Raw genomic sequence first — 17,902 nt, 5'->3', positions numbered from 1 at the left:
ACAATGCATTCAATGATTGCATCCTCCTAATCCTCTTTTCCATTGTAACATTCAAGATGATTGTTGAAACCTTTAAATTCTTCATAGTTTCTAACTTGTTGAAGTAGTGGAATAGTTTCATTTCTATTCTCGGCTGTTTCTGGCTTCTCCAAGCCTGAATGCTTGAAACCGCTGTGAGCAAAGCAGTTCAGAATTACCTTACACATGTATCTGACGCTGTTTTAAAAACTGTTTGTTCTAAGTGTGGTGTAGTGTTTAATAGTCACAGAAGTGCACATGACTGATGTTTTGGCAAGTAGTCTCCTGGCCCAATTAAGCAGCAGAGTACCCCTAATAAACAAAGGGAATCCTGGCTATTTTTTAATGCGTTCTTGTTCTTTAAGAATTGTCCCAAATAAGTGACTGCCCTGATTAACCGATGGCTCAATAACCGGAATCCACCGTACAGAACAAATTAAAACATTACCAATATTGCTACAATGCTATAAAACTGTGTATTGGTTCCTAATTATTATCGCTGAAAGAATTCATCCAGACAGTGTATGCTGCCTTGTTCTTTTGATTGATTGTAAATGAACAAAATCAGTGCAGACACCTGGTGCAGATAATAGACTGCCTTTGAACAATGCTATCGACAATTGCATCTTCCAAATCTTCATTTTCATTGTAACATTCAACATGGTTCTTGATACCTTCAAATTTTTCACAATTCCTAACTTTTTGAAGTAGTGAAATCATTTCATTTTTACTCATGGCCGTTTTTGGCATCTCCAAGCCCGAGTTATTGAAACTGCAGTGAACAAAACAATTCTGAATTGTTTTACTGCTTATTTCTTACCAAATATCAGTGACAAAAAAATCACTGCTTTTTGAAAGCGAACACAGTCAATTGATGCTACTTAAAAATGTTTGCTTAACGCATAGTGTGGTGCCTAATGGTCATGCAAGTGCACTCAACTGGTTCTAACTGGAAACTGTTCAGCAAGTCTCCTGTCCCAATTAAGTGGCATAGAGTCTCAAATAACAAAGGGAATCCCGGCTATTTTCTCGTAGTTTTTTGCTCTTTAAGAGTTGTCCAAAATAAGCTGCTGCCCCACTTAACCTATAGCCCAATTAACTGGAATCCACTGTACAAGGCCACATTTAAAAACCTATGAAAAATTCTAGCCCTCACATTGCAGGAAACACATGACCGCATGAAGAAGCTACAAAAGAGATTTAGGAAAATATTGTAGTACTGAGAATTTTTTTCCCAGGTGGCCAGGTAGAGTAGATTAGGGTTTTTTTTTTGGGGGGAAGATTTAATTGATGTGGAAAAAGCTATAAGGAAGGTTTGATTGCACTAGGAAAACCTGTTCACTTACATGGGGGCTTTTAAAGTAATTAATTGAGGGATTAGAGGTTATTGTGGAGAATTCCACTAGATCTTCCCCCTCCTCATTCCTGAAAGTGATGTGGTCTATAGATCATTGGAGCCAGAAGTGTCATTGTGTTTAAACAGTACTTGATGTGCCATACCCTATATAGCTATGCATCAAGATCTGGAAGTTAGGAATTAGGTTTAGACTAGATTGCTCTGTTTTTATTGGTATGGATAAGCTGGGCTGAATAGTCTCATTGCGATATAAACATGTTCTATAATTCTAAAATGCAGTGATTTTACGTTGTAGTTTATAGGGTCAATAACTTGTTCAATTATCTGCACATTTGATGAAAAAAGTGAATTGGAGATGAGTAAAAGAAAATATAATCCATAAAAAGCATTTTGTGAAACAATTAACTGAGTGTGTTTAATAATTTTTCTGACAAATTATATTTATCTAGAATGATCAGCAGAAATATTATTCTGCTTTTTCTGAAAATAAAACATCTCAAAGAAAGCATGATAAAGCAGAAATAATGATGATACAGCAAGCCAAGGCCCTTGATGAAGAAGTTCTGAGAATGGATCCTGTTGTGAAGCAAAAACCTAAAATATTATGTTTGGAAGAAATGACGTTACTTTCTATATCTAACGCTTCAGCACTGAAACACATCACAGTGAGTTATTTCCAGTCAAGTCTGTATAAAGTAACTTAAGATTTTGGCAAAACAGTTGTTCCTCACAATAACTCAAGATTCAAGTTGAAACATTTTCAAATTAATGCAGCAGTAAAACCAAGTTATAGTTACATATCATTACTTTAAGATTTGATAATGGGAATATTAGATAGATTTTTCAAGTGGAATCTATGCCCATTATTTATCCAGCAATATTAATTTAATCCTTTCTTTGAAAAAGAAGACAATCCAATTCTAATACGAATACCTACCGGTACTTGCTTGGGGGAATTTGGCTAGGTGCTTAAATTTTGGTAAGTGACCTTGAAAAGTAATTCTTTTCAGTATTGTGGAGCTTGTTCAACTATATCCAAGAGATAGAAGAAGCTAAATTATGCTACATAATCAACAACAAAAAATCAATCCTAAATGTATGAAGTCCTTTATGTGAAGTACAAGCTACCAAGCTGCAAATATTGTTATAAACTAAAATCACAGAATAGTTGTCTTCTAAATTATAATTTGGAAAATAAATTGAATTTGTATTTCTTAAATCAAGGAACATACTATTCCTTAATTTAGGATATGAAAGCACAGTAAATTCACATTTATGGAAATAGCTACTGAATAAAAAATAATTATGAATTCTACTGTGACGCTTAATTTAAGAACATAACTTTTCTTTATTTTTCTTCCTTTTACAGATTCTGAATTTACATGGACATAGTCTAAGTAAACTAAAAGGTATCTCCAAACTTACAAACCTACAGAAACTTGTTGTTAGTTTCAATGAACTTTTACAACTGGATGATCTTACAAACCTGGTAAGAAATGACATGATTACAGTAAATTATGTGTAGATCTGTTTCAAACCTATAAATATTTTCAGCACAGATGTACATTAAAATTGAAGTTAATGAGAATTGGAACAAGAACTCCCCATTGAATTGAACACACACCTACACACACACGCACGCACACCTATGCAACTACACACCTACACAGAGCAAAGGAAGAAGGCTCTTGTTGCTGGAAAGCAATAATATTAGCACCAGCACACCACTGCAAGAGTTCATTAAGGCAATGTCCTACACTCAAAACACTTTCAACTATGTTTATCAGTGATTGTTTCTCCAAATAAAGGATAGAGTTAAGGATGGCAAAGTTTAGTTCTATTGATTAATTCCTTCATTATGCTTACTTATAAACTGACTATATATGATGAAACTTGGATTGCTTACAGCCATGGAGTGCTAACAATGGCTACTGGCATTCATGGCCTAATACTACCAATGAATGAATATATCTAACAAGCTAAAAAGTCTCACTTGCCTTGACATTCACATAATATCAAATACTTTACCATCCATAACCAGAGGTTTGCCTAAAATTTAATTAAGAATTTCTCATTTTTAATTGAGATGTAACTCACTTCCCCACTTTGCATTTGTTTACTTAAATGAATGTAGCATCAGCAGTACACAAAAAGCTTGGCATCATCTATCACAGAGAGTCCACAAGATATTTTGCAGTAACCCCAAAGGCTTCTTCAACAGCATTTTTGTCAGTTAAAATGACAAGCACCAGGTGCATGAAAATATCACCTCCAACTACACACTTCCCTTTATATTTTGTGTCTTCATGATTTGGAGATTTGTCACCATTTTTCACTGTTACTTTAGCAGAGTACCTGAATTCTCAGCACCTTTAGAGGCCTTTAACCATAAAGACTGTAGCACTTAGATTTCTGTTTGCAGTTATTCCAGAATGTAAAAGTGGACAAGTAAACCAATGTCAGTGTTACCTCTCCGCTAACAGCCCCAGTATTGAGACACAAAAAACAGTCAACAACATTGGACAGGCTACGTCATCTAAATGCCTTATGATATGAAGAGCATTTGATAGCTCTGGGCCTGTATTCACTAGAATTAAGAAGAATGATAATTGAAACCTATCAAATGGGGAAAGGCCTTGATAGAGTGGATGTGGAGAGGATGTTTCCTATGGTGGGCGTGTCTAAGACCAGTGGACACAGCCTCAGAGAAGAGGGGTGCCCTTTTAGAATAAAGATAAGAAGGAATTTCTTTAGCCAGAGTGTGGTGAGTCTGTAGAATTATTTGCCACAGACAGCTGTGGAGACCAAATCTTTTTGTATATTTTAGGCAGACATTGATGGATTGTTGATTGGTCAGAACATGAAGGGATTCGGCAAGAAGGCAGGAGATTGGAACTGAGAAATTTGGATCAGACATGATGAAATGGTAGAGCAGATTCCTGAAGCATTATACTTCAACCTTTGTAATGGGAAGAGATTACCAGGCAGACAGCAGAAACGATTCAAGGATGTGGTCAAAGCTCTTTGAAGTGTAACATCCCCAATGACTCCTCGGAACTTCTGCCTCGTGATTGCTTTAAGTGAAAAAGGAGTATCCAGGATGGTAGTTGGGAAGCTCAAGGTCATTTATTGGGAGCACACAACAGTTCTGTGTAAGTGGAAGATTGAGGAAACTGCAACACATATATTCACACATCTATCTCCTCGCCCACCACTTGTTACATCTGTGGAAGAGTCTAGCTCATGCATTGGTTCCATAAGCTGCCTTAGAAATTGTAAAGATGGAATAGGTTTAACTCATCCTCATTCCAAGGTGTTAGAATTAGTTTACTGATTTTACTGAGAATTATCAATGGATGGTTGATCACATCAAGGAATTTGTGGTATAAATTAATAACAAATCATAATATTAAGCCACAATTACCCATGTATTGAACTTTAAAATACATATTTACAAATGGTGTGGGAACAATTGAGAAAAATTGTCTGATCTATTTAGATGTGATTGATTTTGTAATATAATTAATTCCTTCTCTGTGACTGCATTCTTTTTTTCCTTATCTTTATTTTATTATCACTTGGTATTCAAGTTTTCATTCCATTAACTTGGGAATCTTCAATCACCATCATCAAAAAGGAATATTAATATTGTTCAGATGGCTAGCAGAGGGAAAGTTTGAACAAGGATAGTCTCTTCCAATCTTTCATGTATGAAGGCGAAAATTTGTTTGCAAAAATTTTGGAAATTTAACATTTATGAGCAGTGACAAAAAACATATTTGGTTCATACTTTAAATATGGAAAAAACATCAAAATATTTTTTCCTCTGGTTTCTCTACTACTTCCCCCTCTGTACTTGACCTCTGTCTCCCTATCACTTCCTTGAGCTTGATGAGGATAAAACAGTGGAATTTAAACTACGTAGACTGTAGTAAGGGATCCTTCATGGTAGGTTGATTCAGATGATAAAGGCCCAGGGTGAATTGCAAATTTAGATTTCGAACTCGCTTGTCTATATAAAACAGAAAGTAGGGTGGAGGACTGTTATTGTAACTAGAGGTCAGGTGGTGTTCCACCCAGAATTGGTGTTGGGACCTCTGTTGTTTGTGATTTATATCAATGATTTAGATTTAAATTGTAGATGAGTGAATCAGCAAGTTTGCAGGTGACACCATTGAGAGCATCCTGACTGGCTGTATCACCACCTGGTACGGGAACTGCACCAACTTTGATTGCTGGGCACGGCAGAGAGTGGTACGGACAGCCCAGCACATCTGTGGATGTGAACTTCCCTCCACTGAGGGCATTTACAGCAGTAGGTGTGTATAGAAGGTCTGGAAGATCATCAGGAACACCAGCCACCCCAATCAAAAACTTTCAGCTTCTTCCATCTGGCAAACAATACCACAGCATTAAAGCAGGGCCAACAGGCTGCCGTACAGCTTCTTTCTACAAGCCATTAGACTTATAAATTCACATGTCTGTATATTGCAATGGAATCATACCACGAAGATCTTTACTCCCTCGCATTGTGAGATGGATGTAAGATTTAAATAAATTCAGATTAAGTTTGGGTTTGGATTATTGGAATCTTTGACAATGTAGAGGAATATCAAAGAATAATGCAGTATGTCAGTCAGTTTACAGATGTGGATAGAGAAGTGCAATATGAAGTTTTATCCAGACAAGTGTGAGGTATATTTTACTTTGAGAGGTCAGATGGTGGACCCCTTAAAAGCACCAAGATACAGAGGGATCTTTGGAACCAGATCTTTAGTCAATGAAAGTGATGATACAAGTGGATAAGGTGGTAAACAAGGTGTATGAAATGCTTATTTTTATTAGTGCTGCAGCTATAGTACTATGCAAAATTTGTTAGACTCATGTATATAGCTAGGATGCTTAAGACATTTGCACAGTACTGTAGTAATTTTATGTATTGCACTGCATTGCTGCTGCTGCTGCTGCAATAAAAACAAATTTCATAATGTGTGAGTGATGATGATAAACCTGATTCTGATATGGGTCTCTATTGTGGACTCAGAGTGGGAAGGGTGCAGGGAGAGGGGAATCATGGTTGGGGAGAGGGAAGCACCAGAAAGACATTCTGTAATGATCAGTAAACCAGTTGTTTGAAATCAAATGACCTTGGTTTCTGTAGTGCTCCACCCATGCCATTCCCAACAACATTATTTGCTCCTGCCAGGTTCACAAACTTGCTCTCCACTCCATGTTGACAAATACAGTACTGTGCATAGAATCATCAGCATTTTCTTTTCACTCTGTTGTACTGGAATTTCTCTTTATATTAACTAAAACAAGAAAGTGATAATGACCACTTCCAGATCATTGTATGCCACTTCAGAAGTTTAGTTGAATATTTCCAGGCATTATTCAAATCAAAAGGGTGATTTGCTCCTCTGCAACCCAGGTTTTGAAAGTTTGAAGGGTGGTGGGAAGTGTGGTTGGTAATGTGCTTGGAAAGTCTTGTCCTTCAGCTCTTAACACTAGGCACTTCCACAACAAAGTGGTCTTTCCAATGTAGCGCCATAAGTTATGCCATCTATGTCATTTAACTACTTGTGTATAATTGGTGATCGGCAGAAGGATAATAACTGAGATGATCATGAAGATTCCATTACCACATCTATCTAGCACAGGCTTTAGGCTACACTAAAATCTCAATCCTCATTACATTGTTTTAAAATTCTGCAGCAACAATTAACATATTTGGATGCAAGCCACAACCATGTGACAACATTAGATGGATTCAAAGGAATGGATAAACTTAAATATTTGGACGTGAGTTGGAATCAACTAACTTACATTAAAGAGGAAATTGGAGTCCTTTGTAAGCATGCATTTGACCTTCTTACACTTGATCTCCGCCACAATCCATGGAAAAAGGTATTCTTTATAGAAATAACAGTCATGAAGTCTAAATATTTGAAACAGGACAATGTTAATAGAAAATTTAAAAAATACCCAAATCCAACAGTTTACATCTTTAAGTCATTCCCTTACATTGTTCAATGTTTATTATGTCATTATTTTTTAATACAAACAGGCCTAGAAATTTGATCATGCAACACTTTTTTTCAGTGATCTGCATAAAAACATTTTCCCCACATTGAAGTATAATTACAGCAATTCTTTTGTCCTTGCGTAAAGGCCTCACTCTGTCCAAGGACAATTCAATACACATAATGAATTTTCAGATACATAACATAAATGTTATTGGTATGCCACACTGCAGCTCATTAAGTTTTGAGCATCAAAAGTTCCTAGGTCATGCTCCTTCGAGTTCACTGTTGCAAACTCACATGTAATTTAGTAGCTACACAGCGTTATTTTTCATTTAATTTTAAGTTCAGTGGGTGTTCAAGGCAAATTTCAAGGCCAGGTACAGAACAACATATGGAAATTGAACTATGCTGAATTGTGTAATGAAGTAATTTCAATTATACTATTTTTCTTCATTATCTATTTCCACTTTCAAAGGGTGTTATTGAATAGAAGGTAAGTTTGTTTGAACATTAATCAGAGAACAGTGGATTGGAGAGACACAAGTATAAGCACCATTCTTTCTGAATTCCCACTATTAACTATGGAAATGTAGAATTAACTTTAGTTATATTTTAACTGTATTTGAATAATTATATGATAAGGTAAAAACAAGTAAGTATGTCTTTTAGTAATACATTTATACAGAATTAGCTTGCACTTGAATAACTTAAAGTTTTACATGTTAATGCTGTGTATTCATCAGTTCTTCCAACTGTTGGTGATTGCCATCAAGGTGTGTTGTCAGTCAAAGGCTATAAAAATAACAATTCATTGATGTTGCACTGGATCTCCCTGGATCATCTTGGATTGAGTCAACACCCATGGTTCTAGATCATCTACTCTTAGCTTGGCTAGTTTGAAGTTGTTTGACCTCTGCTACTTGGTATTGGACAGGTAACCTCCAAATGACAATAGGCCATGACAGTCTATTGTCATTTGGACCTCATCTGGTCCTGGAATACTCTTGACAAGTTTTGATGGAAGGCAAAGCCACAGATGAATCTTTAGTTTCTGCCAAAATTGTAAGGCTTTTTAATAGAAATCAGAATCTAAAAAAGAAATTGTGCAATCTTTCTCATTTTTTTGTGTGCAGGGGAGGGGTATTTGGGGGTGGATGTGCCTGTTCCATTTTTGTTCAGTTTTTTTGTGTGAGGGAGCAGGAATTTAGGGGTTGATGATCATGCTGCCGTTCTTTTCTTTCTTGGTTTCATGGCAATCTGGAGAAGAAGAATTTCAGAATTGTATACCTTGATAATAAATGAACCTTTGAACCTTTGATATTGGGAATTCTAGCATACTTGGGCTGCCATTGAATTCCATTTAATCTTCTTGTGGAGACTAGTATCTGAGATGGGAGAAAAATACATTGCTGGGTGCATGTATGTCAGGGACTTTTATCTGAATGCCTGAAGAGAGTCAATGGATGAGTCAGAATGATTTGTACTACAAATTTTGTTGTATAATTTCTCACTTTCTTTTGTAAAGTAAAATGTATAAATATTGTTCTGCTTTAAAATATTTACTGCAACTTAATTAATTTTAGAATATCTCATCATTCTTCTTTTCTCATAACCTCAATTATTTGAACAGCCTGCATTAGTGCGTCCAATAGCAATTGGCCAATTAAAGTCTCTCACTAATTTGAATGGATGCAGTGTAACAGAGGAAGAAATTGCAGCAGCCTTGCATATTACTCCTGGATTTAGGGTAACACAGGTAGGACCAGCATTGATTGTACTAATTATACTTATGATTTTCTTTTGAGTTACTTGTAATAAGATTAGAACAAATTTGATTTCAGTTAATTTGACTTGCCTCTTTAGGCTGTTATGCTCTACTAATTTATCGTATATTATTGGACAAACTGGTTTTTATTTCAGGTTATCCAAATATCATGTACCATATAAAAACCTGATATTTCATGTGCACATTTAAAATAAAATACTGTCTAAAAAAGCTTACTGATTATCACAATTTTAAATACACTAAGTAGAGTCAGACAAATAGCTGTTGTGATTTCTTGCTCTCTATTTCACTTAAGGTTGTATAGTCTGCATTTTAATTGATGTGAGGGGTAAAAATCCTGTTTCTTAATTGTAAAACAACATTATTTATTACAATGATTACTCAGTGTAAAATTGTTATGAAGAATTTAGTCAGATTTTAATCATTCATTATATCCACTCTTGTTTTACTTTTCAAAATTTATTATACTGAGTAATTACCTCAATGCAATTAATCTGCAGAATTATTTTGTATGTGTATATGTGTGTGTGTGTGTGTGTGTGTGTGTGTGTATGTATGTATATATATAAAAGCCCAACTTAATGGGCAAGTGGTTTGTTAGAACTTGACAAGGGAATGCAGTTGATTGAAAGTGAATAGAATTTGCAAACCTAAGCAATGATCCTTTCAGTGTTGTTGTATTCAATGAAGCTTTAATCACCAAAGGTAATTTTTTTCCTTTCTCTGCCAGGCTTCATTATTGGCCTGTTCGCGGACGGATGAAGTACCCCCTCGTTGCCTCAGCTTAATGAATTGTGCTCAGACCCTGACTCAGATCAGCGAAAACAAGCCAAATACATCTGTTGACCAAGGCACAGCCTGGTTTTCTAAGGTTTATACAAATCTTTTATATCTGAGTCATTAAGTTTGTTTATCCAGTGCTAAATATGTCATATTGAGGCATTGTACTCTGCATCCAAATTCATTTTCAATACTGTTTTACAAAAATACATAGGTATCATTACAAAAAAAACTTTGCTGGTATAGAATTTAATTCCAGCATAATATATACCCATTTAACTTAGTGTGCATTATTCCAATTATTTAGTTGTTAATTTGTCTTTGTAATTTTGTAAGTTTCATTATGGTGGTCCAATAAATTGTATTTTATGTACAAAGAGAAGATAAGTATATGAGTTAATATTACAATGCTACTCAAATGCTCCTCTAGCAACTGATACAAGCTTAATCACTGTTGCATTCAAATATGAAATTAGTACCCTTCGGATCTACAGCCATGATGTTAAATTATGATTACCAGGTAAACCAGTCATAATAAATCTTCTACCTCTTAAATGTTAATTATTGTTTATCATTTGCAGATTACTGCATTAAATTTGGATGGACAGAATATTTCACAACTCACTAATCTTGATAAACTAGAGAACTTGCGTTGGGCTTCATTTAATAACAATATAATTCGTAGGCTTGAAGGCTTGGATCGGTGCCTTAAACTTGAAGAACTTTCTCTGGAAAACAACTTTATTACTAAACTAGAAGGTACCAGTTGAATTTCCACATTTGCAGATTTTTTTCCATGGAGCTTTGGTAAGAGGGGTTTGCCTTGGATCTGTAGTAAGTACATTTTTAATTGCATTGCAGTATTTAGTTTAACTCTGTGGAATCACATTTTGAGGTCATTTACTTGCTTATTTGCCATTTATGTTTATTTCCTTTATGTTAACTTCTGCTTTTGGCTACTTTACAATTATTAGGAGTCAGCATGGTTTTGTGTATAGAAAGCATATCACACAAATCTGACTGAGGTTTTTGAGGAGGAAAATTGATGAAGGCAGAGTGATCTCTAGTTAGGCTGTTGAATAATAGGCTGGTTCAGAAAGTTAAAGCATAATGGATTCCTGGCACATTGACAGATTGAATCCAGAATTGACATCGAAGCAACACACACAAAATGCTAGAGGAACTCAGCAGGTCAGGTAGCGTGAATGGGAAAGAGTAAACAGTTGACATTTTGAGCCAAGATCCTTCACATTGACATAGTGGGAAGAGGCAGACTGGTGGATGGGTGTTTTTCTGACTGTAGATCTGTATCAAATGATGAACTGCAGGGATCAATATTGGGACATTTGTTGTTTGTAACACATATAAGTGACTTGGGTGAGAATGTAGGTGTAGTTGACACGAAAATTGGTGGAGTCATAGATAGTGAAGAAGGTTGTCCAAGGATGCATTAGAACATAGATCAGTTAGAAAGTTGGATGGACAGTGGTAGATTGAACTTAATCCAGACAATTGTAAGGTAATGCATTTTGGGAAGTCAGATTCTGGTAGGACATATGCAGATTGGCAGGGTCCTTGTGAGTGTATATATACATAAGAACTTTGGGATGTAAATGGATGTAAACCCTCCTGAAAATGGTGACATTGGTGAGTATTGAAAAAGGCATTTGGTGGACTAAGGCATTGAGTATAAGAGTTGGGATGTCATGTTGCAACTCAATAAAACATTGGTTAGATCACATTTAGAGTATTGTGTATAATTCTGGTCACCAAAATACATAAAAGATGTAACAATAGAGAGTATGGAAAAAATTAACCAGGATGTTGCCTTGAATGAAGGGTTGTCCAGAAGATATTGGATAGACTGAGCTTATTCTCTCCGAAACACTGGAGGCAGTTGTTTTTAAAACTAGAGGGCACAGGTTTAAGATCAGAGGGAAGAAATTTAATGGAGATCTGAGGGGTATGTTTTTCACATAAAGTATGGTAAATGTCTGGATTGAACTGCTAAGGGAGGTATAATTAGAATGCTTAAAAGGCCTTGAAAGGTCTGTATCTTCCAATTTTAGAAAAAGCACAAACTCACCTGTCCTCTTAGTTTTCTTCTCCCTTCATTTATCTCACCTATTCCCTACCCCATCTACTCATCATCTGATTTGATCCATCACCTATCCCTCACCCCCATCCCTATCTAGCCTTCATTCCTCTCATCTGCATCCACCTATCACTACCAGCCTCTATCTCATCCCTATGTGCTGCTACTGGTTATACTAGTAATCTGTCCTTTCCCTTCCCAGTCCCGAAGGTAGGGTTTTGACCTGAAAAGCTTTCTTACACCGTTTGAGTTTTTCCAGCACTCCAGTTTTGTTTAAAAGTCAACTGAATAGGTATTGAGATAAGAAAGGCATGCAGGCATACAGTCCTGATATGGGCCAAATGCTGACAAGTGCGATTAGTGTAGAGGCATGACAGTCAGCAGAGGTGAGGTGTGCTGTATGATCCTGCATTTTCATGGCATGGTGGTGCAGAGGATGACAAAGTAGCACAGCAGTTTGGTTTGTTGCCTCACTGTTTCAGGAACCCAGTTCAAATCGGTGTGACTGTCCTGGTTTCTGCTGGGTACTCCAGTTCTGTCCCCTATTTCATAGAAGGATTGACAAGTCAACTGGATGCTGTAAAGCTCCCCATAGTGTAAGTACATGGCAAAAGAATTAAATGGGAGTTGATGGACATATGAGTGAAAATAAGTTGCAGGACTGTAGAAAAAATGAGGAGAGGTTAATGAGACTGAAGGAATTGCCTTGTTGGAAGCCAGTAGGGATCAGGTGTTACTTAGTGTTTCATAATAAGTAAATAGGTAAATATTTTAAGAACAGTTTATTGTCTTTGAAGTACTTTGTAATATTGTGTACATGTGAGGTATATTTTTAATCCAAATTGGATGGTACACTTACTAAACTATTATGCCTATACTTCAGAATTTTGTTTTGTTCCTGTAAATGCATGTTCATTTGTTATTGTTTTTCCTGGATTTTTATTTATTTATTTTTGTTATTAATAGGGATATCAAAGCTGACCAAGCTAACTCGATTGAATCTTGGTAATAATCAATTGAAAGATTTGGAAGATTCTGGTCTAGATAAGTTAACGCATCTCCACTATCTGTCACTAGAATTCAACAAAATTTCTTCACTACATGGTTTACAGAAACTTTATGCCCTAACCGAATTATGTTTAGGAAACAACCACATTAATAAGAACTGTGAGGTCTACTATTTAAAGGTAAATATGATTTGTACATTTTCAATTCCATTATCTAGACTTTTTCCTTTAATTTCTAAATGTTCTTTATAAAAACAAAGTAATTCCATTTGAATGGAAGTATAAGGCATATAAACAAAGATTAGTTGTTAGAACTTCAACATCCAAGTCATAAAATCAAGGGTTGAAGTTCTGCTTCAGTAATTTTAGCAGAAAAATCAAGATCCTTATTCAAGGCTCTGATCTGAAACATCAACAATTCCTTCCCTTCCCCAACCCACCTCCCCCATAAATGCTGTTTGACCTGCCAAGTTCCTCCAGCAGATTGTTTGTTCCTCCATTTTAGTGTTGATAGAGTGTTGCCTCTTTGAAGACATTAGAACACTCAGTAAAGTTTAAAAACAAAGACCAATCTATCCCAGAAGATGGAGGTGAATAAGACGAGAGTTTCTCTCAGTATTTAGCCTATATTTTTCTCTCTATCAACTTTACAAAAGTAGATTATGCTGCCTGCAAATTGGATGTTATATTTACTATCTTATTACGTTGAATAAAATTAGACATACAGACAGACATACTTACTTTATTGATCCCGAGGGAAATTGGGTTTTGTTACAGCCACACTAACCAAGAATAGTGAAGAAATATAGCAAATATAAAGTAAATACAGGAAGGGCTGGGAGTAGAACCAATTAGGCAGCTGGAGGGAGGAACATTTCAGGTTGAGTTTTCATTAGAATAGATGACTGCTTTAAACTAATAACATAAACCATTAGACAATATCTATAAATTTGCCAGTGAGACCACTGTAGGTGGAATCGCAGATGGTGATGAGGATGCAAACAGGAATGAGATATATCAAATGGTTGAGTGGTATTACAACAACAACCTCACACTCAGCTTCAGCAAGACCAAAGATTTGATTGTGGAATTCAGAAAGGGAAAGTCAGGAGAATACATATCAGTCCTCTTTGTGGGATTAGCAGTAGAAAGGTTGAGCAACTTCAGGTCCTGAGCATCAACATCTCAGATGTATTGAGTGCGATGATTATTATACAAGAAACAGTCTACCCTGATTCCTTTCACATCTTTGCCGGGGACTTCCATCATGCTTGCTTGAAGTAATCTCTGCCCATTTATCATCAGCACATCATCTGTAGCACCAGGGGACCTAACATACTCAACCACTGCTACACCAGCATCAGGAATGCCTACCATTTCATCTCTAGACCATATTTTGGGAAATCTGTACATCTGGTTGTCCTACTCCTTCCTGCATACAGGCAGAAGCCAAAGAGCAAAACACTAGAGGTAAGGGTAACAAAAGGCAGAGGAATGGCTAAAGGATTGCTTGAGCCAGTGGACTGGGCCATGTTCAGGAACTCATCAGAGGATGTGAATGAATATGCCATGTTTGTTACGGACTTCATAAAGACACTTGTGGATGAGTGTGTCCCCACAAAATCATTCAGAGTCTTCCCCCACTGGAAGCTCTGGATAAACCAAGAGATCTGCATCTGCTGAGGGCTAGATTGGAGGTGTTCAAGTCTAGTGGCCAAGGAAATTGTAAAAGGTCCAAGTATGACCTCTGGAAAACCATCTCACATGCAATTCCAGACCAAAGTTGATTCGTAGAAGGATGCTCAACAGCTGGGGCAGCGCTTGAACGCTATCACTTGCTACAAAGCAAAACCAAACAATATATGTGACAACAGGGTTTTGCACCCAAATGACCTCAATACCTTTTATGCTCACATTTGACTATCAAAACCAGGAGGCTCCTTCACAGACTCCCACAGCCCCCAATGATTTCAGTCTCTGTAGGGTGAACCCATAGAAAGCATGTTGCCCAGACGGTGTACCTGCTGTGTACTGAAGACCTGTGCTAACCAACTGGCTGGAATATTTACAGATGTTTTTAACCTCTCACTTCAGCAGTATTAGATACCCACCTGCTTCAAGCAAGCTTCAATTATACTGGAGCCCAAGAAGAATGTGATAACCTGTCTCAATGATTGTTATCCATTAGCAATTACATTGACTGTGATGAAGTACTCCGAGAGGTTGGGCATGAAGTATATCAATGTCTGCCTGAGGAATGACTTTGATCTGTTCCAATTTGCCTACCATCACAACGTGTCTACAGTAGATGCCATTTCATTGGCTTTTCACTCAGCTCTGGAACATCTGGAAAGTGAAGATGCATACATCAGGACTACAGTTCAGCATTCAACACTATCATCCCCTCATAACTAATCATTAGGCTTCAAGATCTTGGCCACAATACCTCCTTGTGCAATTGGATCCTCAATTTCCTCACTTCGGCTTGGCAACAACATCTCCTCCACAAACTCCATCAGCACAGATGCACCACAAGGCTGTGTGCTTAGCCCCCTACTCTACTCATTTATACTTATGACTGTGAGGCTAAGCAGAGCTCCAGTGCCATATTAAAGTTTGCTAACAACACCACTTTTGTTGGCCAAATCAAAGATAGTGACAAATCGGCATATAGATTAAGATTGAAAATCTGGTTGAATGGTGCCGTAACAACAACCTGTCACTTAACTTAACCAAAACCAAAGAGCTGATTGTTGACTCCAGGAGGAAGAAAATGGGCGTCTATGAGACAACCTTTATTAGGGACTCAGAGGTGGGGAAGGTCAGTAACTTTAAATTCCTTGGCTTATCATTTCAGTGGATCTCTCTTGGGTCCAGCACATAAGTGCCATTACAAAGAAGGTATGGCAGTGCCTCATTTTCTTAAAGGAGTTGGCATGGATTCAGCATGTCATCTTTGACAAAGCCTTATAGATGCAAGAGGAAAATATCCTGGCTGGATACTTCACAGCCTGGTTTGGAAACACCAATGTCCAAAATGGGAAAATCTACAAAAAGTAGTGGATACAGCTCAGTCTATCACAGCAAAATCTCTTCCCACCATTGAGCACATCTACAAGGACCACTCCCACAGGAAAGGATCATTCGTCATCAAAGACTCACACCATCCAGGCCATGCTTTCTTCTCACTGCTGTCATCAGGACAGAGGTACAGGAGCCTTGGATGCTTTCAGCTTTCTTTCATCAGGCTAAAGTCAGCACAAGAGGCTGTTCATTGTTGACACAGCACTAAGTTTAAAAAGATTTCAGGAGCTTTCAGCTTTCTCTAATTGGGCTGAAATCAGCATGGGGCCACTAAAAAGTAAGGAGTTGTAAGTGGAGCCACCATTGTTGGAGTGGTCCAGCATTGGAGTGATCTGGCTTTGGCTCAACAGGCTTGGTAAAGCACAAGTGGGGGTTCTAAGTAAGTAAATAAGAAAGTTTTTTAAAGATTTTTTTCTGTTAGTACATAGCTAGTGTGTTGAGAATAGATCCAGAGGTAGTTTTATGTTCCCTGTGTGAGACTCCAATCTCCCTGATAACTACATCTGCTTAATATGCATTGAGCTGCAGCTCTATAGGGACCGTGTTAAGGATCTGGAGTTACAACTGGATGACTTTCAGCTCATATGGGTGAATGAGGAGGTGATGGATAGGAGCTACAAGGAGGTAGTCACCCCCAAGTTGCAGGAAGCAGGTACCTGGGTGACTGTCGGGAGATGGAAAGTGATTAGGCAATCAGTGCAGAGTATCTCTGTGGGTGTACCCCTGAATAATAAATATACCACTTTGGATACTTTTGGGGGAGGGGGCAGTGACCTACCAGGGAGAAGCTACAGTGACCAGGCACTGAGTCTAGCTCTGTGGGTCAGAAAGGAAGGAGGAGAGAAGAGGAGTGTGGTGGTGTTAGGGGATTTCACAATTACAGGAGCAAAAAGCAGCTTCTGTGAGCGTGAGACAGACACCCAGATGGTATGTTGTCTCCCAAGTGCCAGGGTCAAGGATATCTCAGATTGGGTCCATGGCATTCTACAGGGAGAAAGTGAACAGCTGGAAGTTATGCGACGTATTGGTACCAATGATATAAGTCGGTAGGAAAAGGGAGGAGATCCTGAAGAGAAAATATAGGAAGTCAGGCAGAAAGCTGAAAAACTGGACCTCCAGGGTAAGTTTTGGATTGCTGCCTGTGCCACATGTCAAGGAAGGTAAGAATAGGGTGATCTGGCAGATGAATGCATGGTTGAGGAATTGGTGCAGGGAGCAGGGTTTCAGATTCCTGGATCATTGGGATCTCTTCTGGGGAAGATAACTGTCCAAAAACAATGAGTTACATCCCGAGAGGGACCAATATCCATGTGAGCAGGTTTGCTAGAGATGTTGGGGAGGGTTTAACCTAATTTTACAGGGGGCATGATAAATTAAGCCAAAGTCAGCATGATTTTCTAAAGGAGATATCTTGCCCGACAAATCTGTTGGAAGTTTTTGAGGGAATAACAGGCAAGATAGGCAAAGGAGAGTCAGTGGATATTGCTTACCTGGATTTTCAGAAGGCCTTTAACCAGATTTCTTAACAAGCTAAGAGTCCACAGTATTACAGCAAAGATGCTAGCATGGATAGAAGATTGCCTGGCAGAAGGGACAGAGTGGGGGAGAAAAGGGAGCCTTTTCTGGTTGGCTACTGGTAACTAGTGGTGTGCCACAGGGGTCAATCTTGGGACCACTTCTGTATACTTTGTATGTTAATCATTTGGATATAGGAATTGATAGATTTGTGGCCAAGGTTATGGACAATAC

At 37.6% G+C, this 17,902-nt stretch overlaps 1 protein-coding gene across 1 annotated transcript in view; it reads left to right on the top strand.

Moving 5' to 3' along the window:
* The window catches only part of lrrc9 (leucine rich repeat containing 9), a 100,723-nt gene that overhangs the window by 47,928 nt on the left and 34,893 nt on the right, over positions 1-17,902 (top strand). The window contains exons 16-22 of the mRNA XM_073039558.1: positions 1,825-2,040; positions 2,745-2,864; positions 7,091-7,282; positions 9,032-9,157; positions 9,918-10,058; positions 10,549-10,726; positions 13,029-13,249. Of these exons, the coding sequence (XP_072895659.1) occupies positions 1,825-2,040; positions 2,745-2,864; positions 7,091-7,282; positions 9,032-9,157; positions 9,918-10,058; positions 10,549-10,726; positions 13,029-13,249 (1,194 nt within the window). The remainder of the gene's footprint in view (positions 1-1,824; positions 2,041-2,744; positions 2,865-7,090; positions 7,283-9,031; positions 9,158-9,917; positions 10,059-10,548; positions 10,727-13,028; positions 13,250-17,902) is intronic.

This window comes from Hemitrygon akajei, chromosome 3 (genome assembly GCF_048418815.1).
Source record: "Hemitrygon akajei chromosome 3, sHemAka1.3, whole genome shotgun sequence".
Taxonomy (NCBI): Eukaryota; Metazoa; Chordata; class Chondrichthyes; order Myliobatiformes; family Dasyatidae; genus Hemitrygon; species Hemitrygon akajei.
The sequence above is the reverse complement of the archived record's forward strand: the minus strand, read 5'-3'. Positions and strand labels throughout refer to the sequence as shown.